At 54.6% G+C, this 25,748-nt stretch overlaps 1 protein-coding gene across 5 annotated transcripts in view; it reads left to right on the top strand.

Annotated features, from left to right (window-relative positions):
- Positions 1-25,748, top strand: part of RARB (retinoic acid receptor beta) — a 682,530-nt gene that overhangs the window by 653,085 nt on the left and 3,697 nt on the right. For all 5 annotated transcript variants that reach the window (XM_068547291.1, XM_068547293.1, XM_068547296.1 and 2 more), the window contains 3 exons: positions 2,588-2,748; positions 9,881-10,057; positions 25,198-25,402. In XM_068547291.1, coding sequence (XP_068403392.1) covers positions 2,588-2,748; positions 9,881-10,057; positions 25,198-25,402 — 543 coding nt within the window. The remainder of the gene's footprint in view (positions 1-2,587; positions 2,749-9,880; positions 10,058-25,197; positions 25,403-25,748) is intronic.

Below are 25,748 nucleotides of genomic sequence, written 5' to 3'. Positions count from 1 at the left end.
CTAGTCGCAGTGAGTGGGGTCTACTCTTCATTGCAGTGCGCAGGCTTCTCATTGCGGTGGCTTCTCGTTATGGAGCACGGGCTCTAGGCACACAGGCTTCAGTAGTTGTGGTGCATGGGCTTAGTTGCTCTGCGGCATGTGGGATCTTCCTGGCCCGGGGCTCGAATCCATGTGCCCTGCATTGGCACACAGATTCTTAACCACTGTGCCACCAAGGAAGTCCCCTTTAAGCCATTTTGAGTTTATTTTCGTGTATGGTGTGAGGGTGTCTTCTAATGTCATTGATTTACATGCGGCTGTCCAACTTTCCCAGCACCACTTGCTGAAGAGACTGTCTTTTCTCCACTGTACATTAGTGCCTCCTTTGTTGAAGATTAATTGTCCATAGGTGTGTGGGTTTATTTCTGGGCTGTCTGTTCTGTTCCATTGATCCATATATCTGTTTTTGTGCCAATACCACACTGTTTTGATTAATGTAACTTTGTAGTATTGTCTGAAGTCTGGGAGGGTTATGCCTCCTGCTTTGTTCTTTTTCCTCAGGACTGTGTTGGTGATTCTGGGTCTTCTGTGGTTCCATATAAATTTTAGGATTATTCTAGTTCTGTGAAAAAGGTCATGGGTAATTTGATAGGGATCACATTAAATCTGTAGATTGCTTTGGGTGGTATGGCCATTTTAACAATATTAATTCTTCCAATCCAAGAGCATGGGATATATTTCCATTTCTTTGAATCATCTTCAATTTCCTTTATTAATGTTTTATAGTTCTCAGCATATAAGTCTTTCACCACCTTGGTCAGGTTTATTCCTAAGTATTTTTTTTTAATTTTTTGGATGTGATTTCAAAAGGGATTTTTTTTTTTTCTACTTTTGCATTCTCCTTGCTTTAAACCATGCTGCCCTCACCTGTGTCCTGCACCTGCGGGAGTAGTTTGGGCACACAGCTAGCCTTCCTGTGAGGCTGAGATACCTCAAGCTGTCTTTATGCACTCGTCCTAGTCCTGGAAATGTTCTGAGCCAAAGAACAGTGTCATTTCCGAGTCCTGGAGAAGAAAATCACCTGCACAGGTTTTCTTGTCACATGCGTCCACTTGGTTACAAACAAGCGAGTGGACGTGAGGAAGGGTCGTGCCAGCTGTGTAGTCATGGGCACATCCCTTAGCCTCTCTGAGGCTTCGTTTCTTTGTCTGTAAAATGGGTTTAAAATTGCCTACCTGGGAAGGGGATGAATTGCACTGTAGACACGGCTCCCAGTACGATGCTGAAGATACTCAGAAATACCCTCCCCACTGCAGGTGTGAGGCGCTTATACGGACCACGGGGTTTTTCAGTACCACTCACCCCCCTCCCTTCTCCCTCCCTCCCCATCTCTTTCCTTTCACCTTTTCTCCTCTCCCTGCGCCTGTGCCTTGCTTTTACTCTGCCCTCAGCTCCTGCCCCAGGCGGCCTTGTGGTCCTCACGGTGTGGACCCAGACCCAGGATCCTGCCAGCTCTCAGATCGCCCGGGGCTCTCAGGAAGGACCAGGCCGAATCCTCTTAGAGTGGATCAGATCATGCCCTGGGTCATTTGCAGCACAGACTCCCAGGTCAGGGTGGTGGCAGACACAGCAGGCAGTGTCCAGCCTGGCAACCCTGGTTCCCCGGGCAGTGTGGGTTGCAAGACCTAGTTTTATCTGTCAGCCTCTCTGGGTCCCAGGTTCCTTCCCCAGGAGACCCTTGCCAGAGCCAGAGCTCTGAGTGCCCCTCGAATCTGGGTCATCTGAGAGGCTATGCTGTGGGACGACCACCCAGCACAGAGGCCAAGACCATGCCCATGAGGTCCAGGGCCAGACAAAGTGTGGGGATGAGGGCTGCGGACAGATAAAGGATGAATGAATGGACAGCTTTCCAGGCTGAGGGCTCATGATGCACAGATTATTACTTTTTAAAACTATAAGTAATAAAAGACTGTATGACTAATACAGAAAGTTTAGGAAGCAGAAAAACATGAAGGGACGACACCCCAAATCCCATCCCCTTGGAGATGAATTTCTTCGAAAGTGCCAGTTAAGGGAATTCCCTGGCGGTCCAGTGATTAGGACTCTGTGCTCTCACTGCTGAGGGCCCAGGTTCGATCCCTCGTGGGGGAACTAAGATCCCACAAGCTGTGGCCAAAAAAAAAAAAAAAAAGGTGCCAGTTAATTCAGAAAACTGAAAAGCTAAAAAATGAACCAAAAGGCCCAGCTAGGAATCCCTGGCTCCATTCTGGGACGTGTCTCCCAGGAAAAAGGGGTTTCCCTGGAGCGCCTTTCAGGCCATCCCCTCTGGAACTGCGGGGAACCTGCCCGGAAAAATTCTTCCAGGAACGAGTCCAGATAGAAAGTTCCCTCCGAACAAACAGGCTCTAGGCCCTCTGGGTGAGCTGAGCTCTCCTTAGGAGCCGGCTGGCGGCTGCAGCGCAAACAAGTCCCCCGGCAGCCACCCCCTCGCCTCGGGAGATGTGCTGGTCGGACCTCCTCCCCCCGACCCCCATCCCTTCCCAGGCAGCATCGGGTAGCGCAGCCCTGGCCACGAGTGACCCTGGTCTGTCTACTCTCTCGTCTGCAGCGGTCAGGAATGACAGAAACAAGAAAAAGAAGGAGCCTTCGAAGCAGGAATGCACGGAGAGCTACGAAATGACGGCCGAGCTGGACGATCTCACGGAGAAGATCCGGAAAGCCCACCAGGAAACCTTCCCCTCGCTCTGCCAGCTGGGCAAGTACACCACGGTGAGAGGCCCCGCCTACCCCGCCCCGCAGCGCACGCGCACGCGCACTCGCGCTCGCACGCAGACGCACGTGCGCACGCTCCCTTCCCGGAGCCTGGCGTGCCGGGGCCGAGGAAGGAGACGGCGTGGCCGGTCCTCTGAACCGGGGTCGCAGCCGCCGCTGAGTAGGGAGGGCGCTTCCTTCCGCTCGGTCAGGACGCGCAGGTTGGGCACGTGCGAGGCTCCGGGCCAGGGTGAGTGAGACGTGGCTGCTCCTCGCGGGGACCCACAGCCGCGGGAAGGGGCCGAGGAGGGCCAGGGAGGCGGCCGGGAGTCCCGGCGGCGGACGCCGGTGCAGAGCCCAGCGGGGACGGAGGGCCGGGCTGAGCCTTTCACGGTTCCCGCTCCAGCTGGAAGAGCCCGCCCGGGGGACTGGGGCCTCGCCCGCCCAGGGTCTGGCTCCACAGAAGGTCTTGGGGGGGGGGGGGCTGGGAAAGCGAAGGGGGACCGACCTGGGAGGTCCCCCTCTGCTCGCTGTGCTCCCCTGGGAGTGGCCTCGCTGAGGGAGAAGTGAAGAGAAGGGGATGGGGGGCAGGTGGGGTCAGAAGGCGGGAGGCCTTGTCGGCTGGTCTGGATGTGCTGGTGGAGATGTCTTTAGGTCCTTGAATTTTTTAGTGGCTTTTGCATGTGTTTTGTGCGCTGACGTGTATTCCCAGCACGTGGCACGTAACAGGCGCTCAATAATATTTGTCGACTGAATGAGTGAGTGCCACTAGAATGTTGTTCTGGCCTCTTCAGTGGCTCACGTTGCCCGCCTAACATGCTGGTAGACGCGCTTTTTAAAAATCCAAGTATTGCAGCGTTTGCTGGTTTGATTGAGACGTGCTAGAAAAAGAATAGTAGGGAAGGTCATGGGGATAAAAAGGTGAAATGATGATGCGGGCGGGGGCGAAGAACAGCAAGTGGGGCACCGAGGCTGCACGGTGGGTGGCACCGCTTCTAAAGAGCTGGCGCTGGGCTTAGCCGCAAGTCCCCTGGCTGAGCTGCCCGGAGAAGAAGAACCTAGAGCTTGCTCCCCAGTCCTCCGCCAGCTTACAAAGCACCTGGCAGCTATTAAAGTGCAGGTTCTGATTCAGCAGGTGTGGGCGGGCGTTGCTCACAGGCTCCCAGGTGCTGCTGGTCTGCAGACCACACTCTGAGTAGCAAAGGCCCCGAGCGTACTTCGAGTAGCGAGGCCCAGGACGATTTTCTGGGCCCCCAGGCCCTGGCGTCAGGGACAGGGAGAGACGCTGGCCAGTCTGCGAAGCTGCTGACCTGGCCTGCTGTTGACTTAGCGGACGGGTCCCCCTTGCACACAGGGGCACCATCCAGCCCAGAGCAGACACAGGACGGGGCGGCATCGGGAGCCTTGAGGTCGGCCTGCGAGGGAAGGCAGGCCCGGAGACCTGGGTGGCGGGTGATGCCGTGAGTCAGGAGCAGGGGTGCTAGGAATGAATGTGGTTTAAATCCTGCTCTGCCGCCAACCAGCCGTGCGACCGTGTGCACGTTACTTCACTTCCCTCGGCCTCGTTTTTGAATCTCAGTCTGAAGTGGTGGAGAGAAGTAGACAATTTGTGATCAGGTGTGTTTATTGTTGTTACGGTCATCATTATTACAGCCAGTACTCACTGAGCGTTTCCTCCGTACCAGGGGCCGTGCTAAGTACTCTCGCTGTGTGAATTCTTTTGACTCCTTACGGAGCCAACGCGAGGCGGGTGCAGCGCCCCGTATGACAGAGGAATAAGTCACTTTCCCCACGCCCCGTAGCCAGCGGGTATCCTTGGACATGGGCAGTCTGACTCCGGGGCAGCTCTTCTAACCCCACATGGCACACTGTGTCTCAGGAGGGTGGGTGACAAGGCAGGGTGGAGACGGGGGACACCAGGCGTCTAGCTAGGAGGACGGGGCTGTTACCCAGGGATAAATCAACTTTCCCTCCAGAAGACAGAGTAAAAGAGAACAGTCCCAGCAGGGAGGGCTTCCTGGAGATGGAAACTTGTAAGCCAGGTCCCGCGGTGAGAGACAACCCGTGGGGTCATTTGCTGCCCCCCTGGGGCCCTGACCCTCTTCCCCGGGTTGGGGTGTCAGGGTGGCCTCGTCCGTGCCCCAGACTCTGCCTCACCTGGTCACCAGGTGAAGTGGCCACCACTCTGGTCCGGAGGAGGGCAGGGCAAACACAAGTACACACGCCCTGGTGCGACCTGGGACCAAAGTGCCCCCTTGGGACCGTCGTCCCTCTGCGGGTCAGCACAGCCAGGGACTTTGGTTGGCCTCTCTGGGCCCTTCCCCACCTTCCCTCCCCCAGGCCACCTGGCAGAATCCGAGAGCCTCTCCTTTTGGATTCTCTTTGTGCCCGAGGTCTGATTTCACCTGCTTCCAGGCCAGTGGGGCCGCTGCCCTGCCTCTGTCAGGGCCCTGCCGGCATCCCGCATCCCTGTGGCTCATTCTGCAACCCCACGACGCTGCCTCGAGGCTTTTTGCGCCTGTGGGGCAGCGTGGTTCACAGGGGGGCGGAGGGGGGCGGCGTCGACACTCCTGGGAGCAGCCCCGGCCCGACGGCTCCCAAAGCTCCCCAACAAGGTGGAGGCCCGGTGCCCCCGGCCCTCCCCCACTCCTCTCCCAGTGCTTCCCAGGATCTCTGCCCACATAAGCTGCTCGCGTTGGAATGCTAGTCTCAGCGTCTGCTCCCAGCCCCAGGCGGGGCTTCACCGAGAGCCACCAGCGCCCCTTCCCTGCCCCCTCGGTCCCCAGTGAGGGCCCTGAGTCCTAAGCGCTAGGCAGGGACTTTGTGCGCCTCTTTGGATCCAGCAGGGAAAGTGGCCGCACACGTGCCATCTCCGGGGGACGACCCCTGACCACGGGGCGGCCTGGCGCCCTGCAGGCGCTGCTCCTCCCTCCAGCCCTTCTCTCTGTGCACAGATCAAGCTCTGTTTTTATCGTAAGCAACTTGCAGTCCTTTCGGGAAGTAGGCGCAGGTGTAAATAAAGAGCAGCAGCGTGACGCATCCTTTGCAGGCCCTTGGCCATGGGGCGAGCGCTTTCCATAAGGGGCTTGCCGACGGGCAGCTGCTTCCACTGCGAGGGGACTTCGGTGCCTTTGCCCGGCTGGCATCCCTGTCAGGTGGCTTTGGAATAAGTGGGCAGGGAGCAGTTAGAAAGGCAGCTAGCTGCCCGCCTACGGATCCTTGAAGGAGTAGCTGCTTTTTCTTCCTGATGAGGGTCGATTTGGGACCCTGGTCAGGACCCAGGAAGCCAGCACCCACCCTCCGCGCCTGGGCCTGGGGGGGGACAGGGTGCTTGCTCACCTGCAGGCTCAGCGCCGGGCTCCTTGGCGCTTCTGACCAGTGAGCTTCCTGAAAAGCAAGGGGCCGGGGGGTGGGGACGTCTGGGGACCAGGGTGGGCTGCGGATGATGCGCTCTCAAAGAGTACACAGCCCAGCCCTGGGGGTGTTTGGTCTGCTTCCGCAGCGACCGTGACCCTGGCATCCAGGCTTTAGGGCTTCCTAGGCCCAGGTTCAGATCTTGCCTGTGCTGCTTGGGAGCTCCGTGACCTTGGAGTCCTCGTTGGAGCCCCGCTCCTCATCTGTGTAACGGGAGTCGGAGCTATGACTCCCTCGTGGGGCTGCCGGAGAGGGTAGATGAGGGAAACATCCAGCGCGCCTTGTACTGTTTCTGGCCCAGAGACATACGGAACGCACAGGTCCCCTCCTCCTGACTCTGTATCAACGCTGTGTCATTTTTTGGAGCCACATGCCCGGTCCTGGCAGCGTAAGTGTGGCTGGGACAGCAAGGCAGTCTCCCGGGGGCACGGCCCCGCCTGGGCTATCTGCTCCCGCTTCCCGCTGTGTGCGGCCGTTCACCCCCTCGCAGGCCCTGCGGGACCCGGGCTGCCCTCCGAGGGCTCGGGAGGTGGGGCTGTGGAGACGTGAGGAGCCCTTACTCCACCAGGAGAAGGACCGCCCACAGGATCAGGAAGCCACCCCGAATCTAGCATGTGGAACGCTGGACACCATCTTGCAGCTGGGGCCCCCAGGCCACACCCCGCCCTCCACCAAGGCCGCTGCATTCGGAGACCACCCGGCTGTCCGGAGGGGCCCCTCCGGCTCCTGTCCCGGCCCAGGCATCTTAGGCGGGGTGGGGAGGGGTCCAGGAGCACCCCTGAAACATTAGCTTCAGGGAAGTCCTGCACCATCTCCCTCGCTTCTAGCTAGACGTCCGGGAAACACTTGGGGGCCCTCAGAGCCCCGCCCCCTGCCCCGTCCCTGTCTCTCCCCCTCAGTGGCAGGGCGGTTGCCACATGGTTAGAAGCGTCCGGGTCTCAGTCCCACGTGGCGTGTGCGTTGGGGCCTCTGTGTGTCGTCCTCCTGCGGATGGACCTGCCCAGCTGGTAGTTGGCGTGTGTCTGTGGACCGCGGATGCCAGCCCGCGCGTCACATCCTCTTCCTGTCTTTCAGCCTCTGGGGTTTCTCGCCAGGGGACAGGCTTCCGCAGATACAGTTCAGGCCGTGCGGTGCCCCGAGAGGGTGGGTGGGCCCAGGGCCGCAGCACGAGCTGCCTCTGTGCTGGCCAGTGGGCAGTGACGCAGCTGCCAGGTGAGGGCATCCTGAGAACTAGAGGGAGTTAACCATAAAGCTTAGAACAGGGCCTGGCTCCCGGTGAGCCCCACAGGAAGGCTTGTTCCACGAGAAGCGTGCCCAGTGGAGAAGTGGGCCGTGGACGCCGGGAGCATTCTACAGGTGGAGCTTGAAAGGACATCAGCTTCTCAGGACGGCCGGGGGGCAGAGACTCCGGACCCGGGCCCCCGGGTGTTCCAGCCACCCCGGGAACCTTAGCTCCTCGTTCCTTTTAAGACTTTCTGTGTTTCCTCCTCGGCTGAGAAGGAGGACAAGCAGCCCTGGCTGAAGCACTGTAGTGCCCGCAGCTGCCGCAGACGGGCGGAAAGACACCGCGATTCCACCTCCATTTATGGGCCTCGCTCTGGAAGTACCGCCAGTCAGAGAAGCAGCAGAGAAGCGCACGGAGGCGGGAAGGGGTCCGTTTGCTTGACCAAGATGGCCCTTTAACTGGATCTCATGGTGGGGTTGGGCTTCGCCACTGCTCAGGGGGGCCGGGGGACCCTGGGGGGAGAGGCAGCAGCTGCCTCTGCCCCTCTGCTGTGGTTCCGCTCCCCTGAGCTGCCGGCGAGGCCCCTCCCAGCCTGGGCCTTTCCCTTTCTCCCCCTCTCCTGGTTTCGGGATCGGCCCCCACCCAGCGCCCCCCTAACCGCCTCCACTCTCCGCAGACGGGCCGAGCTGTGCGCTGTCTGCGCTGGAGGATAGCGTATAAGCCATTTTAAAGCTCATGCCGTGTGAGTCCAGCAACCGGAACGATAAGACGCCAGGTTATTCTGTGTCTTCTCAGCTGCCTCTTCCCTTCAGTTTGCATGGTGGTGGGTTAGATTCACATGCCGTTGAGACGGCTGTGCGTTACTTTTAACAGGAGGATGGCGGGCCCGGTGCGTGATGACGTCTCCTCGTACGAGGCTGGCGGAGGCTCCGTTCCCACGTGCTGGGCCGGGCAGCGGATGGGCGCTGTGGTGAGATGACTTCCTGCTGTCCGCTCTCCTCTGTGCCCCTCCCCTCCTGCGTCGTCTTCCCACAAACCAGGCGAGCCGACGGTTACGTGGAATTACAGACCCAGTGGCCGCACGCTTGGCCTCAAGCTCCTCCGGGTGTGCCGTGTCCCCAGGTCCTTGGGGACGGATGGGGTGAAGTGACGGGCGGGACGCTGGCCCTTCCCGCAGGAGCGCCACGGGGGCGGCCAGCCTCCACCTGTGTTAGGGCCTCTGTGCCACCCCGTATGCAAACTTCCCTTTCCAGCTTCCCCGCCGACCTTAACAACACAGCTCATTTTACAGACTCCGTGGGTGTATCCCCGGGTGTCAGGGACCCAAGCGCTAGCCTCGACCTTGCCAGTTGCTGCACGTCCGGCTCCCCCAGGGCCGCCAGAGGCCGCGGCCCAGGGCAGCCTCGTCCTCGTGTGGTGGTTGCCCTGAGACATCCTACACGAGCATAGACTCATGGAAGCCTCATTCACTCACTCATTCACTCAACAAACGTTTTGAGCCCCTGCTGTGTACCGGCCGCCGTTCTGGACACTGAGGACGTGGCAGTGACAGTGAGGCAGGAAGTAAACGAGAGTGTGCGTCGGGGGCTGAGGCCTGGGACCGCAGAGCAGGTATAGAGTCCACAGAGCAGTCGGGCCGGGGCTCAAGTTTGCCCAGCAGGGAAGGAATGAGGGGTGTGTCTGCGGGCAGAGCAGGCCGTGGGACAGCAGGGCCTGTGGAGCCGGGGGAGACGCGAGAGAGCGGGCCGGCCTTGCAGGCCGTGGGGGGGACTTTGCCTTTCCGTCTGAGCGAGGTGAGAGATCGCTGCAAATTTTGAGCAGCACAGTGACTTGCTCTGACTTGTGTTTTTAAAGGATCCCTTTATTCCTCTGGTAAAGGAACAGACCGTGAGGAGGTCAGGGTAGAGTGAGGAAGACCCGTGAGGAGCTAATCCAGGCGGGAGGCGATGGTGGCCGCGGAGGTGGCCCCCTTCTCTACGTCGTGACAGCTCTTTGGTGGAGAACGTGAAGCTCTCACACCTAAACCATCTCAAGCTGTAACTGAACGTTAGTTAGAATTCTTCCTGTTGCAGGTGATAGAAACCAAACTCAAACCGACTCAGACTAAAACATAAAATCTTGGTGTGGGTCAGGCGTGGCTGGATCCAGCATCTCCGGAAGGGCCTCTCCTCCCACGGTTCGTCTCGGCTTTCCTGAGTCGGGTAGAGCCACTAGTCCATCAGGGTTACACAGCGGTGGCTCCTCCGCCTACCGTTTACTTCATTTACTAGCGGGAGTGATTGCCGAAGAGAGATTCCCACATCTCTTACTCGATTATCCAGCGGTACAGGGATAAGATTTTGAGCATTTTTTAAAAATGACGCTAAGCTGAAAGGTCAACTCTCCCCCACCTTCCGGAGGCTCCCTGTGAAGAGTGAATTGTCCTCACGTTTGATGGGAAACGTGTTCGGTTCTCTGCCTTCCGCTCGGCTTCCCGCAACTACCCCTGACGGTGTTTTCTCTCCCTCGTAGAATTCCAGTGCCGACCATCGAGTCCGACTGGACCTGGGCCTCTGGGACAAATTCAGTGAACTGGCTACCAAGTGCATTATTAAGATCGTGGAGTTTGCTAAACGTCTGCCCGGCTTCACCGGCTTGACCATCGCAGACCAAATCACCCTGCTGAAGGCAGCCTGTTTGGACATCCTGGTACGTGGCCTGAGCCCGCCATCGGGGTGGGCAGGGAGGAGGGGTTGAGGCACTCCGGGTCCCTAGCCTCTCCTGCTGCTGCCCGATGGCCAGAGGCTTCCCCGGAGCTGGACAGAAGCTTCGTATTCTCTCCCCAGTGTGGGCGCCCCTCTGCGTGGCCTGGGAAAGGGCCCCAAAGCCCTTCAGTGCCACACTGTGGCTCCAGGGCCCTGGAGGGGTGAGGCCTGTCCCAGCCCGGCCTCTGCAGGCCTCGGCCCCAGTGCCGGTGTCATCGGGCGGCTGGGCTGGTTTCCCCGGGCGAGGAAGCATTAGAGGTGGCAGGGGCGTGTCCCGCCTGGGCAAGTGTGTGCTGGGCCTCTGGAGGAGGTGGGGGGCAGCCCCCACGGATGGGTCAGAACGTAGTAGGGAAGGTAAGATGAGCTTTTGAGGTGCTTTAAAAGCGTAGGTTTTTCTTTTTATTACGTCCTTCATAGCTTTGGGTATAAACAGTTCTGCAAAGCAAATACAGGAACTGTAATTAGAGACACGCACGCACGCCTGCCACCGTCCCTCTCGGGAGGAGAGGGGGCTCAGGATGGGGCAGTTGCGCAGGAAGCGCGAATGTTTGTGTGTCTTTTCCCTGGGAGCCGGGTCTTAGGAGGAGTGGTAACGGCGACTCTGTAACCTACAGGGGCCGGGGGCCCCGAGAGTATCTGTGATACTTTTCTTCTCATGAAATCGGAGGGTCTTGGATGGACCTAGGAACATTCAGAAAACATGAAACATCAGAGCAGAATTAATCTGTCACATACTGGGACTGCCCTGGCGGTCCAGTGGTTAGGACTCTATTCTTCCACTGCGGGGGGCACGGGTTCCATCCCTGCTTGGGGAGCTAACATCCTGCAAGCCACACGGCCAAAAAAACCCAAAAAACCAAAATGTGTCACGTACCCACACGCTGTCGAGTTTGCAAACCTCAGCTCATCTGAGCCGCACGTGACAGGGTGGGCTGGGGGTGGAGACTCAGCCGTTTTACAGGAGGAGCTGCAGACCAGGTGAGTCACCTGAGTGCTGGGCCGCACGCCAGTGGCACGAGAGGCATTGCAGCTCTGAGGCCCTAGAAGCACAAGCAGGGACTGGGCCTGGGGACAGAGCCCGCCCGGCCCCCAGCGTGAGGGGCAGCTTGCCCGTGGGTCACGATGTAGGGATGAGTTCTGGGAGCAGTGAACGACGGGGCGCCGGTGTGTCCTCACGAGTGCCGAGCGCGAGTTTCACCTGAGCCGCTGGACGCTGCCACGTGGCAGCACCGCGACCGTGGGGTCCTGAGCCTGTGCCGCACGGCCACCGCGGGGCCTGGGACCTCCCGACGCTCTGGCTGTGGCCTGTGCCTGCTTCTTGGTCCTCCTTTTGTCTGGTTGCCAGGTGGCGGCCGTTCGTGACTCCCTCCCCTGCGGCCCTTCGGGAGAGGACGGGTGAGAGGACGCTGCGAGGGCCTCGGGTGGGGAGGGCCGTGTTGCCGCAGCGGCAGCGGTGCAGGGATCGGGGCCCCGCTCGGGCCCCAGCAGCCGTCTCCCCGCGTCTCTCGCTGACTCGGAACCCGGCAGTCCTCCTCCCTTTGCCCTCGGGGGACTTGGGAAGGACAGGAGCCACTTTCCGTGACCCCTCCTGGCCTCAGTGTACCCGTGTGTACGATAGGAATGCGAGTCAACCAGGGGAGGCCCTTCTGCGGGCTCACGCGGCCCTGGTGGAGCGTGGATCAGGTGGGGGGCTCGGCAGTGAAAGCAGGGACGGGGTCGGCAGGGCACGCAGGGCGGAGTCCGGGCTCTGGGCCGGGAGTCGGGAGACCTTTCCACTGCTCCCACTGGCCTCTCAGGGTGCAGTGTGGGGTCGGCGTGCAGAGGGGAGAAGCCCTAGCGGGGGCAGGGCAGGATCTGCAGTCAGATGAGACAGGCAGAAGGAACACTTATTTGGCCCCAGACAAGTTCATGTCCAAAAATTTGTAGCAAAGGCACAAGATCCTGAAAAATGCACAACGTCAAAGAGCATCTCTTGAGTGAGGATATCAACTGGCTGACGGTAGAGGTGGCTTCTCAGCGAAGCCACGGGCGTGTGGCAGGAGTGGGCCCGCGAGGCGCAAGGGTGGGCGCACACGGGCTGCAGCTGTGCTCAGCCCCTAGGAAGGAAAGTCCCGGGTCACCAGGCCTGGCCGCGTGCGGCCCCCGTGGCCACCAGCGCCTGTGCTGTGTCTCCTGCAGGACAGGCCGAGGAGGCCTGGGCGGGGGCGGGTCTGGTTGACAGTCCCAAGGGGTCCGCCCGCCCTCCCCTCCGCCATCCACCCGTGCCTCGCTCCTGGCCACGCAGCGGTGACTGCCCTGCCGGGCTTCCAGCACCATCTGTGGCCCTGGGGCCCCGCCAGGGAGGGCTGTTCCTGCGTGAACCTGTCCCCCCAGGGACTCGGTGGAGACAGGACCCTGGTCTGAGAGGGGCCAGCTCTGCTCTCGGAGGCCCAGCTGCCTGTGCTGTTGCAGGATCCAGGGTCCCTGTGAGAAAAGCCACAGCCTGCCGGCCTCGGGGTACTGAGCAGTCCCTGCGAGGTGGGCGTGCTGGGACCGGACTCCCGAGCTCACACCCCGGCTCTGCCCCTCCGAGCAGCCCCGCTGAAGTGGGTGTGACGGTAGCTCCTCCCCAGTAAGGGACAGCGGATGGGGTTAGTGCACGGGAAGCACTTGGCTCAGTACCTGGCACCTAGGAAGAGCTCCTTTACCGTAGCCGCCATCCTCCTCCTCGCCACCATCGTCGCCGCTAAGCCCAGAGCGTCTCTGTGCACGTTCATGGACATGTGTGTCTGCACGTGTAGGTGTGTACACAGACGCCCACACGCCGCTGTCTGGGGCTGTGCTGGAGTGCAGCCGGTCTGCGTGCTGTGGTGGTAAAGGAAGTACGTGGTTTCAGACTTCGTGTTTAATAATACGAAATATCTCCTTGGTGATTCTTGATGTTGTTAAAACAGTAGGTTGGATCTGTTAGGTTAACTAAAATATATTACTAAAATTTTTTTTTGATGTTTTATTTTATATTGGAGTACAGTTGATTTACCATGTGTTAGTTTCAGGTGTACAGTTATACATATATATCTATCCACTCTTTCTCAGATTCTTTTCCCATATAGGTCATTACAGAATATTGAGTAGAATTCCCTGTGCTATACAGTAGGTCCTTGTTGATTATCTATTTTATATATAGTAGTGTGTATATGTTACTACCAAACTCCTACTAATTTATCCTTTCCCCCACCTTTCCCCTTTGGTAACCATAAGTTTGTTTTCGAAGTCTGTGAGTCTTGTTTCTGTTCTGTAAATAGGTTCATTTGTATCATTTTTTTTAGATTCCACATTTAAGTGATATCATATGATACTTGTCTTTTTCTGTGTGACTTGCTTCATTTAGTAAGTATAGTCTATAATCTCTAGGTGCATCATGTTGCTGCAAATGGCATTATTTCATTCCTTTTTCTGCTGAGTAATATTCCACTGTATGTATGTACCACATCTTCTTTATCCATTCCTCTGTCGTTGGACATTTAGGTTGTTTCCATGTCCTGGCTATTGTAAATAGTGCTGCTATGAACATAGGGGTGCATGCATCTTTTTAAACGGTAGTTTTCTGAGGATATACACCTAGGAGTGGGGTTGCTGGGTCATATGGTAGTTCTATTTTTAGTTTTTTAAGGAACCTGCATACTGTTCTCCATAGTGGCTGTATCAGTTTACATTCCCACCAACAGTGCAAGAGGGTTCCCTTTTCTCCACACCCTCTGCAGCATTTATTGTTTGTAGACTTTTTGATGATGGCCATTCTGACCGGTGTGAGGTGATATCTCATTGTAATTTGATTTGCATTTCTCTAATAATTAGTGATGTTGAGCATCTTTTCATGTGCTTTTTGGCCATCTGTATGTCTTTTGGAAGAAATGTCTATTTAGGTTTTCTCATTTTTTTATTCTGTTGTTTTTTTGATATTGAGCTGCCTGCGCTGTTTGTATATTTTGCAGATTAACCCCTTGTCGGTCACTTTGATTGCAAATATTTTCTCCCATTCTGTGGGAGAAAATGGTTTTTTTGTTTTGTTTATGGTTTCCTTTGCTGTGCAAAAGCTTTTAAATTTAGTTAGGTCCCATTTGTTTATTTTTATTTTTATTTTCATTACACTAGGAAGTGGATCCAAAAAGATATTGCTGTGATTTATGTCCAAGCGTGCTCTTCCTATGTTTTCCTCTAAGAGTTTTATAGTATCTGGTCTTACATTTAGGTCTTTAATCCATTTTGAGTTTATTTTTGTGTATGGTGTTGGGGAGTGTTCTAATTTCATTCTTTGACATGTAGCTGTTCAGTTTTCCCAGCACCGCTTATTGAAGAGACTGTCTTTTCTCCATCATATAGTCTTGCCTCCTTTGTCATAGATTAATTGACCATAGGAGCATGGGTTGATTTCTGTGCTTTCTATCCTGTTCCATTGATCTATATTTCTGATTTTGTGCCATTACCATATTGTCTTGATTACTGTAGCTTTGTAGTATAGTCTGAGGACAGGGAGCCTGATTCTTCCAGCTCCATTTTTCTTTCTCAGGATTGCTTTGGCCATTCGGGGTCTTATGTGTTTCCATACAAATTTTAAGATTTTTTTTTTGTTGTAGTTCTGTGAAACATGCCATTGGTAATTTAATAGGGATTGGGTTGAATCTGTAGATTGCCTTGGGTAGTATATTCATTTTGACAGTATTGATTCTTCCAATCCAAGAACATGGTGTATCTTTCCATCTGTTTGTGTCATCTTCAATTTTGTTCATCTGTGTCTTATAGTTTTCAGGGTACAGGTCTTTTGCCTCCTTAGGTAGGTTTATTCCTAGATATTTTATTCTTTTTTATTGCAACAATAAGTGGGATCGTTTCCTTAATTTCTCTTTCTGATCTTCCGTTCTTAAGAAATGCAAGAGATTTCTGTGTATTAATTTTGTATCCTGCAACCTTACCAGATTCATTGATGAGCTCTAGGAGTTTTCTGGTAACCTCTTTAGGATTTTTTATGTGTAGTATCATGTCATCTGCAAACAGTGACAGTTTAACTTTCTTTTGCAATGTGGATTCCTTTTATTTCTTTTTCTTCTCTGATAGTCGTGGCTAGGACTTCCAAAACTGTGTTGAATAAAAGTGGCGAGAGTGGACAGCCTTGTCTTGTTCCTGATCTTAGAGGAAGTGCTTTCAACTTTTCACCATTGAGAGTGATGTTTGCTGTGGTTTTGTCATATATGGCCTTTATTATGTTGAGGTAGGTTCCCTCTCTGCCCACTTTCTGCAGAGTTTTTGTCATAAATGGGTGTTGAATTTTGTCAAAAGCTTTTTCTGCATCTGTTAAGATGATCGTATGGATTTTATTCTTGTTTGTTAGTATGGTGTATCACACTGATTGATTTGCGGATATTGAAGAATCCTTGTTGCATCCTTGGGATAAATCCCACTTGATCATGGTGTATGGTTTGCTAGTATTTTGTTGAGGATTTTTGCATCTATGTTTATCAGTGATTCTGGCCTGTAATTTTTTTCTTTTGGTGGTATCTTTGTCTGGTTTTGGTATCAGGGTGATTGGTGGCCTCATAGAATGAGTTGGGGAGTGTTCCTTCCTCTGCAATTTTTTGGAACAGTTTCAGAAGGGTAGGTGTTAACTCTGCTCTGAATGTTTAGTAGAATTCACTTGTGCAGCCGTCTGGTCCTGGACTTCTGTTTGTTGGGAGTTTTTTAATCACAGTTTCAATTTCAGTACTTTTGATTGGTCTGTTCATATTTCCTATTTCTTCCTGGTTCAGTCTTGGGAGATTGAACCTTTCTAAGAATTTGTCCATTTCTTCCAGGTTGCCCACTTTATTGGCATACAGTCGGCTTGCAGTAGTCTCTTATGATCGTTTGTATTTCTGTGGTGTCCATTGTAACTTCTCCTTTCTCATTTCTAATTTTATTGATTTGAACCCTCTCCCTTTTTGATGAGACTGGCTAAAGGTTTATCAGTTTTGTTTATCTTTTCAGATAGCCAGCTTTTAGCTTCATTGATCTTTTCTGTTGTTTTCTTCATCTCTATTTCATTTATTTCTGCTCTGATCTTTATGATTTCTTTCCATCTACTAACTTAGGGTTTTGTTTGTTCTTTATTTGCTCTAATTGCTTTAGGTGTAGGGTTAAGTTTTTATTTGAAATTTTTCTTATTTCCTGAGGTAAGATTATATAGCTATAAAATTCCCTCTTAGAACTGCTTTTGTTGCATCCCATAGGTTTTGGATTGTTATGCTTTTGTTTTCATTTGTCTCTAGATATTTTTGATTTTCTCTTTCATTTCTTCAGTGATCCATTGGTTGTTTAATAGCATACTGTTTAGTCTCCATGTGTTTGTGTTTTTTTACAGTTTTTTTTCTTGGAATTGATTTCTAATCTCATAGCACTGTGCTCGGAAAAGATGCTTTATACAATTTCAGTTATCTTAAATTCACCGAGGCTTGCTTTGTGGCCCAGCATGTGGTCAGTCCTGGAGAATGTTCCATGTGCACATGAGAAAAATGTGTATTCTGCTTTTGGATGAAATGCTCTCTAAATATCAATTAAGTCCATCTGGTCTAAAGTGTCATTTAAGGCCTGTGTTTCCTTATTGCTTTTCTGTCTAGATGATCTGTCCATTGCTGAAACTGGGGTGTTATGGTCTCCCACTATTATTGTGTTACTGTCAATTTCTCCCTTTGTGGCTGTTAGCCTTATATATTGAGGTGCTCTTAATGTTTGGTGCATATATATTTACAATTGTTATATCGTCTTCTTGGATTGATCCCTTGATCATTACGTAGTGTCTTTTTTTGTCTCTTGTAATATTCTTTTTTTTATATAAATTTATTTTATTGATTTATTTTTGGCTGCATTGGGTCTTCGTTGTTGCGCGCAGGCTTTCTCTAGTTGTGGCGAGCGGGGGCTACTCTTCGTTGTGGTGTGCAGGCTTCTCATTGCGGTGGCTTCGTCTTGTTGCAGAGCACAGGCTCTAGGCGCACGGGCTTCAGTAGTTGCAGCAGGTGGGTTAGTAGTTGTGGCTCACGGGCTCTACAGTGCAGGCTCAGTAGTTGTGGCGCACGGGCTTAGTTGCTCCGTGGCATGTGGGATCTTCCCAGACCAGGGCTCGAACCCATGTCCCCTGCATCGCCAGGTGGACTCTTAACCACTGCGCCACCAGGGAAGTCCCTCTCATAACAGTCTTTATTTGAAAGTCTGTTTTATCTGATATGAGTATAGCTACTCCAGCTTTCTTTTGATTTCCATTCTCATGGAATACCTTTTTCCATTCCCTCACTTTCAGTCTGTATGTGTCCCTAGATCTGAAGGTGGGCCTTTGTAGACAGTATATATATGGGTCTTGTTTTTGTAACCATTCAGCCAATCTGTGTCTTTTGGTTGGAGCATTTAATCCGTTTATGTTTAAGGTAATTAACAATATGTATGTTCTTTTTGCTACTTTGTTACTTGTTTTGGATTTGTTTTTGTATGTCTTTTTTTCTTCCCTTCCTCTTTGTTCTCTTGTGATTTGATGACTAACTTTAGTGTTGTGTTTGGATTCCTTTTTCTTTTTTGTGTGTGTATCTGTTGTAGATTTTCGGTTTGCAGTTAACCGTGAGGTTTTAATGTAGTTGTCTATATATAAACAAGATTGTTTTAAGTTGCTGGTCTTTTCATTTCAGTGCATTTCCAATATCCTGCATTTGTGCTCTTCTCACGATTGCTGGTTTTGATATCATATTTGTGTGTGGATGATTTCCTACCTTTACTGTATGTTTGCCTTTACACAGGTGAGCTTTTCCATTCCTAATTTTCTTGTTTCTAGTTGTGGTCTTTTCCGCCTAGAGAAGTTCTTTCAGCATTTGTTGCAGTGCTGGTCTGGTGGTGCTGAGTTCTCTTAGCTTTTGCCTGTCTGTAAAGCTTTTGATTTCTCCATCAAATCTGAATGAGAGCCTTGCTGGGTAAAGTATTCTTGATTGTAGGTTTTTCCCTTTCATCACTTTAAATATATCATGCCCCTCCGCCCCCCTTGTGGCCTGCACAGTTTCTGCTGGAAAGTCAGGTGATAACCTTATGGGGATTCCCTTGTATGTTATTTGTTGCTTTTCCCTTGTTGCTTTTAATATTTTCTCTTTGTCTTTAATTTTTGTCAGTTTGATTAGTATGTGTCTCGGTGTGTTGCTCCTTGGGTTTATCCTGCCTGGGACTCTCTGTGCTTCCTGGACTTGAGTGGGTGCTTCCTTTCTCATGTTAGGGAAGTTTTCAGGTATTACCTCTTAAATATTTTTTCAGGCCCTTCTCTCTCTTTTCTCCTTCTGAGACCCCTATAATGTGAATGTTGGCACATTTAAAGTTGTCCCAGAGGTCACTTAGACTGTCCTCATTTCTTTTCATTCTTTATTCTGTTCCACGGCAGTGATTTCCACTATTCTGTTTTCCAGGTCACTTATTCATTCTTCTGCCTCAGTCATTCTGCTATTGGTTCATCTTAGTGTATTTTTCATTTCGGTATTGTACTGTTCATCTCTGTTTGTTTTTTAAATTTTCTGGTTCTTTGTAAACATTTCTTGTAGCTCACCAGTCTGTGTCTCCATTTTTTTCCTGAGATCTTAGATCATCTTTTCCATCATTACTCTGAATTCATTTTCAGGAAGATTAGCTGTCTGTACCTCACTTAGTTGTTCTTCTGGGGTTTTATCTTGTTCTCTCGTCTGGGACATATTCCTCTGCCATCTCATTTTGTCTTAACTTTCTGTGTTTGTTCTCTGTTTCTCAGGCTGCAGGATAGTAGCTCCTCCTGCTTCTAGTGTCTGCCCCCTGGTGGGTAAGGTTGGTCCAGGGGCTTGTGCAGGCTTCCTGGTGGGAGGGACCGGTGCCTGCATTCTGGTGGGTGGGGCTGGGTCTTGTCCCTCTGGTGGGCAGGGCCGTGTCAAGGGGCGTGTCTAGAGGCATCAGTGGGCTCAGGGTGACTTTAGGCAGCCTATCTGCTGATGGGTGGGGCTGTGTTCCTGTTTTGCTTGTTGTTTGGCCTGAGGCATCCCAGCACTGGAGCCTCCAGGCTGTTGGGTGGGGCCAGGTCTCTGCCAAAATGGCGGCCTCCAGGAGAGCTCACGCTGATGAATATTCCCAGTACCTCTGTCACCAGTGTCCTTTTCCCCACATTGAGCCACACCCGACCCCCTCCTCCTCAAGAGACCCTCCAAGACCTGCAGGTCGGTCTGATCCAGGCTCTTACGGAGGCACTGCTTTGTCCTGGGCCCTAGTGCACGTGAAGCCTTGTGTGTGCCCTCCAAGAGTGGAGCCACTGTTTCCCTCAGTCCTGTGGAACTCCTGCATTCAAGCCCCACTGGCCTTGAAAGCCAGATGCTCTGGGGCTCCTCCTCCTGATGCGAGACCCCCAGGCTGGGGAGCCTGACATGGGGCTCAGAACTCTCACTCCTCTGGGAGAACCTCTGCGAAATAATTATTTTCCAATTTGTGTGTCGCCCCCCCCCCCAACAGTTATGGGAGTTGATTATATCGTGAAAGTGCCCCTCCTACTGTCTCGTTGTGGTTTCGTCTGTCTCTGGGTGTAGAATATCTTTTTTTGGTAGTTTCCAGTCTGTTTGGTCAATGGGTTTGTAACTGGTTGTTCAGCAGTTAGTTGTGATTTTGGAGTTTTCATGAGAGGAGGTGAGCTCAGGCCCTTCTACTCCACCATCTTGTCTCCAGCCAACTCTTAAATAACTGCTCAGGCACAGGGGGCAGGCGGGGAGCCGCAGGGCCAAGCCAGCGGCCAGGAACCCGGGCTCTAGCAATGTATTTATTGTTAAATTTAAGTCAGCATACTTCCCGTAACATGTAAGCAGTGGCTCCCTGAGCAGTGGTCTCAGAAGCTGTACAGCGAGGAGAGTTGTGCTCCTAGCACATGCGTTTCCTTCTCAGGAATGGCAGGCTGGTGGCAGGTCCCCTGGGGAGACACCTTGTTCCCACGTGGTCATCGCTGCAGGTACATGTACTGCCGGGGAAGACGACCAGGCACAGCTCTGTGTATGCAGTTGGTATTATTATGGCACATCAACATTCCCACAAGCACTGGAGGGTAAACAGTCAAATCAGATCAGGACCTGCCCCCAGATTGCCAAACACAGTTAATAAAGAGAACAAGATCGGTGAGCGACTGGAGTTTTCTCCTTCGCTGAAAAATTTAGAAATCTCTGGATTGTGTAAGCCCCTTTCAGGGGATTTCCTTAATAAGTGGGTAAGTATTCATTCATCACCTGCTGTGTGGACCACCCTGCCTTAGGTGCCAAGGAAACAGCAAGGGGCAGGACAGATAAAGAGTGGTCTCCTGCTAGAAGCTCATCTCCTGGGGGGGGGGGGGGGAGGGGGGATCCGTAAGCTCAGAGAACAAAGCTGCTATGAGGAACGTAAAGCAGGGCGAGGGATCGGTTGTGGAATATCACACAGCAATGAAAAAGGTGCCTGCCCCACGAGCCAGCACGGGGAATCTCCCAGCCGCCACGTGGAGGGAACAGAAGCCAGACTAGACTGTGATTCAATTCACCCAAAGTTCAAGTTCAGGCGGAACTAATTGATAGGAACACAAGTTAAGATAATGGTGCCTCTTGGGGAGGAGGGTTCATCGGGAAAGGCCAAGGGTGCCTGTGGACGCCAGAACTGTGGGTGCTGTGATCTGGTGATGCTCACGCCGGCACCCACTTGGGGAATACATCCAGTTTTGTGTGTGTCAGGCTGTGCACACGACCTGCAGCAAGTACGTTGTGTTAGTGACCTATTGCCGTGTAGCAGGCTGCCCCAAACTGAGCCACTTAAAACAGTGTTACACAGTTCCTTGCTGGCCACGAGCCGGGTGGGTCTGCCAGGGGCTTTCCAAGGTTGCCGTGGCGACATTGCAGGCCGCCTCATCTGAAGGCCTGACTGGGGCTAGATGGGCTGCTTCCGGGCCGGCTCAGCACACCTGCCCGGCAGGCTGGTGCCACTGTTGACCGGAGAGCTAGGCTCCTGGCCGCATGGACCTCCCCGGGGGCTACGTGCACGTCCCAGTGACACGTCAGCCAGCCTCCCCAGGACAGGAGATTGGGGAGAGCAGGCAAGCGGGGCCATGCCTCCCGTGGCCTTGTGGCCTTTTGACCTGCCCTCACTGCCCTGCATCCTGCCTGCGGGTCAGGTGCTGGTCCAGCCCCGTCTCCAGGGGAGGAGACTGAAGCTCTGCTCCCCAGAGGGAGTGCGAGCAGAGAATGTGTTAAAACCACCACACGTGTTGTGCCTCAATTTTTGTTTGTTTTTAAATGTGTTTTATTTATTTATTTATTTATTTATTTTTGGCTGTGTTGAGTCTTCGTTTCTGTGCGAGGGCTTTCTCTAGTCGCGGCAAGCGGGGGCCACTCTTCATCGCGGTGCACGGGCCTCTCACTATCACGGCCTCTCTTGTTGCGGAGCACAGGCTCCAGACGCGCAGGCTCAGTAGTTGTGGCTCACGGGCTTAGTTGCCCCGTGGCATGTGGGATCTTCCCAGACCAGGGCTTGAACCCGTGTCCCCTGCATTGGCAGGCAGATTCTCAACCACTGCGCCACCAGGGAAGCCCTGTGCCTCAATTTTTAAACCACTGTATTTCCTATTTCGAAAAAAATGGGGTGGAGTGATACAAAGTAATGGTTTTTAGGACACGTGTTCCCTGCTCCCTGACGAGGTGACATTGAGCTGAGCCCTGAATAGAAGAGTCTCCTGCGTGCAGGCCAGCGGAGAAGCGTGAAGGGCGAGGGAGCGGCCCGCGCACAGGCTTTGGTGCGGGCGGGGGCGGGGCCGCGGGGAGAAGGGGCGGTCCCGGGGCCTGGAGAGGACCGCTCGCCCGGGGGATGGCTGCGAGGCCCAGGCGCCCTGGTGACCGTGCTGAGCGGCGGGTCCGGCTGCCGAGGCGGAAGGACAGAAGCGGACGGAGCCCCTGCGCCCCGCGCCCCGTGCTCAGACCCGCGGCCCCCTGGTCCGCGGCCCCGGCAGGCAGTGGGCGACCCTCGGCGTCCCTGGGGGCGGGGGAGGGGCGTCGTGCCCTGAGGAGGGTCAGCCTTGCCCATCAGCGGGCTCTGTGTGTCCGCCGCGCCCCTCCTTTGGAGGGTCGACTTGGCTGGGCCTGTTCTTACGCACCTCGTGGGGCCCGCGTGCTCCACCTCCCAGACCAAACCCCCTCCTTTCAAACGAAGGGCGATTTTTCCTGGAGCAGCGCTTGGCAGCGGCTGCTGGCGTTTGCCTTTAGTGTGACAAGCCGGAGCTCCGGGGTTTGTCCCCCGGGCGGCCTGGCCCAGCCCCAGGCCCTCCCCGCTGGATGCCCGTTTATGCCTGGTGTTGGCTTTGAACTTTGTAGGGCGAAGGGCAACAGGACGGGGTTTCACTGCTTCATCAGAGTCCACGTATTTATCAGCTTGTGAGGAGGAAAGCCCTGCCACGTGGAGTGGGCGCCGCGTGCACTGCCGTCTGGGCTCGGGTTTCGGGGGAGCCGCGGGCGGCTCGCAGTCGCCTCGCCCCCAGACCCGGCTCTTCCACCCCGGCGGGCGCGGCGCTCGTGCCCGAAACTGCAGAGGTTAGCTGCCTGTTTGATCCAACCTGGAAGCATGTGTAGAGGTTCCGAGCCCCTAAACGCCGAGCACGCGGTGACTCCCGCCAAGGCCATGCTCCGGGCGCCTCTCCAGGCGCTGAGGGACCTTGGGCCCGGGGTTGGGAGTCTCTGCCGGCACCTTCACGCGTGTGGTCACGCGTGTGCTCTCGGGCCTCCGAGGGAGCGAAGGCTCGTGCCCGACGACGTCCGGGTCCCTCTGCTGCTCTGACGCTGGCGTGGCTTCAGGCCCCGTCGGCCACCAAGGTGAAGGGCCACAGGCCGGCCAGAGGGACCCAGAGGGAACGGCTGAGCCCCGGGGTGGGGGGGGCGTCCCTGGACAAGTGTCCGAGAGGTGCAGGTGGTCCCGTCCAGGGAAGGAGTCTCTGTGGTGCTTTGATAACCACGCGCATTCACGCCTGGGCTGCAAAGGGCCACGTGCCGGGCACGCGAAGCCTGAGCGCAGATCCTGGTTCCGCCCAAGCCCTCCCACGGAACGCGAAGGCTGTGCGACGTTCTCTTTCCAGGCCGCTGGGCACGCGCCGCTGCGAGCCTGGTAGGTCCTGTGAAGAGCCCCCCCCCGGGCTGGGAGCTGCAGGAGGCCCTCGGCAGGGCCAGAGGTCACCTCCCCGAGAGGGACGCCTGGGCTTGGGTGGTGGCCTGAGGAGCCCCGAGGCTGGCTGCCGGGAGCAGAGGTGGAGAGCACAGGCCCCAAGCACGCGATGCCTCCTGGGACTCACGTGACCCAGGACAAGCTGCTGGGGTTTGTGCCCTGCCTGTAGGATGGGGTGGCAGTAGCGTCTGCCTCGTGGGTTGACACAGAAGTTACGTCGCGGTTAGAAGCACTAGGCACGGCCCCGTGTGGTCGGCGATCTGCCCCGTATCAGCTGTTGCTGCCCTGGGTGGGGCGTGCTCATGGCCATCTGCTGCTCTCAGACGTCTTCTGACCGGGAAGGCGCAGCAGCAGACCTTCTCATCAGCAGGGCCGCCACGGCCTCCCTCCACGGGGCGTCCACGCTGGAGTCCTGCCTGTCTGCGTCTTCCCGGGGATTGGGGGGACACAGAGCCACGGCGCGGGAGCATCTGGCCCTTCCCTGCAGCGGCCTGGCCCCTCCCTGGTTGCTGTGGTCCAGTGGCCGTGAGGCTCCTGCACCCACATTGCCCTTCAGATTGCAAGGGCTTCCCCACCGGAAGCGTCCTTGCCCCAAACCCCCGGCACTTCCCTGAGACGATGCAAGATTCGGCAGAAGTTCTCCTTTCGGGAGCCCTGGTGGGATCACGGGGAGCGGGCACGGGCGTTCTCAGGGGCCGGCCCTCTGCCACGCCATGGGACAGGAAGGGCCTGGAGCCCCTGGTGGCAGTGTCCTCTAGGCTGACCTCCGTGGGGACCACACCCAGTCACATGAGCATCTGGGAGAAATTCTCAGCTCCCCCAGCCTGCTGGGTCCAGGCGGGGTTAACTTGTTCGGCAGCTCTGAGGCCTCCTGTGAGGGAGAGTCCAGCGTGGAGGCCCGGTTGGTGCAGCGCTGCGGCTCTGGGCAGATCAGCGCTGCGGCTCTGGGCAGATCAGCGCTGCGGGGTGCGCAGAGCCCTGACAGGCGCTGGGGGTTGGGCGGGCGGTGCGGTGACCGCGGGCCGCAGGGTTACAGACCGAGGGCGTGTCGGGCGGGGCTGGCAGATGTGGCAGGAGGCCCAGGCCGCTTTTCCAGAGAAACCCACCAGACTTCCGGGCTGAGCTGACAGGCCACCTCCTGTCCGTGGACCTGCCCGTGGCTTCCTGCCGGCTGTGCCCAAGCGCCCCCTCTGCCAGCGCCCTGGCACCTTGCTTGTTCCGCTCCTGCCCCGTGGGTCACCGTCGTCTGGGGCTGCATGATCAGGGGCGTCCCAGCAGGAGTCCCACTTGGAATACATCAGAGTCAGCCACGTCTCAGCTGTGTGGTGCTGGGCATCTGGCCTAGCCTTTCTGAGCCTCCGGCCCCTCGTCTATAAAATAAGAAACGTATTCACCTCACCGAGTTCTTCAGAAGGTTGTGAATGGAGAGCACGTGTAACACTTGATATACACCAGGCATTTAATAAGTGGTAAATAGTGGCCTTCTTTTTTGGTAGACTGTAAGCTCTTTAAAAAAAAAAAAAAAAAGAATAGAATCTTCTTCCTCTTTTTATAAGCACCTGGCACAGTGCCTGGGACATAAGTAGGTACTCAGTAAATGTTTATTTGAGTCAGATGAATTACTTTTAGCATAAACAGATATTTCTCAAATTCTGTGTCCTATTTATTATTCCCTAAAGAACTTTAGCCATGTTTTGACTTCTGTGGTCTTTTGAGGGAAGAGCTGGAACAGACGTTCACCCCCGAGGGGGGGGTGGGCAGAGACTCGTGTGCTGCCAGAGCTCCTCGGAAATCTTCCCGTGATTTCCTGCCCTGATCCGATGAAGGCCGCCGGGCCAGGCTCGCTTTGATGATGCAGACGTGGTTGTTTTCTTCCAGATTCTGAGAATCTGCACCAGGTATACCCCAGAGCAAGACACCATGACGTTTTCGGACGGCCTGACCCTGAATCGAACCCAGATGCACAACGCCGGGTTCGGCCCCCTGACCGACCTCGTGTTCACCTTCGCCGGCCAGCTTCTGCCTCTGGAGATGGACGACACGGAGACAGGCCTTCTCAGCGCCATCTGCTTGATCTGTGGAGGTACCGCCACCCAGAAAACCCTCGTGAGAGTCCTCAAGACTCTCAAGAGCAGCTCACGCTTGTGATTTATGGGAAATTCCTCATCTCCTCTTTGGAGTTGTTTTGCATGGAAAAGGACATGTGGATAAAGCCAGGCATGCATGCTTAGAGTTTGTTGCATTTTTCCATATTTTTAAAAGTTAAATAAAGGCATTTGGGGTTTTCCTGCTCTGAAATCCCAAAATGCTATTTCTCCAGTTACCACAGGTGCCTTTTTAAAGGTAGGATCAGACTGTTGTAACATAAATTGCCCCGGGACATTTTTAGGATGAGCCAGGAACTTGGCATGTGCTGTTTGCTCTTCAGG

Source organism: Eschrichtius robustus, chromosome 6, assembly GCF_028021215.1.
Source record: "Eschrichtius robustus isolate mEscRob2 chromosome 6, mEscRob2.pri, whole genome shotgun sequence".
NCBI classification, from domain to species: Eukaryota; Metazoa; Chordata; class Mammalia; order Artiodactyla; family Eschrichtiidae; genus Eschrichtius; species Eschrichtius robustus.
Note: the sequence above shows the minus strand (reverse complement) of the source record. Positions and strands in the feature narration are given on the sequence as shown.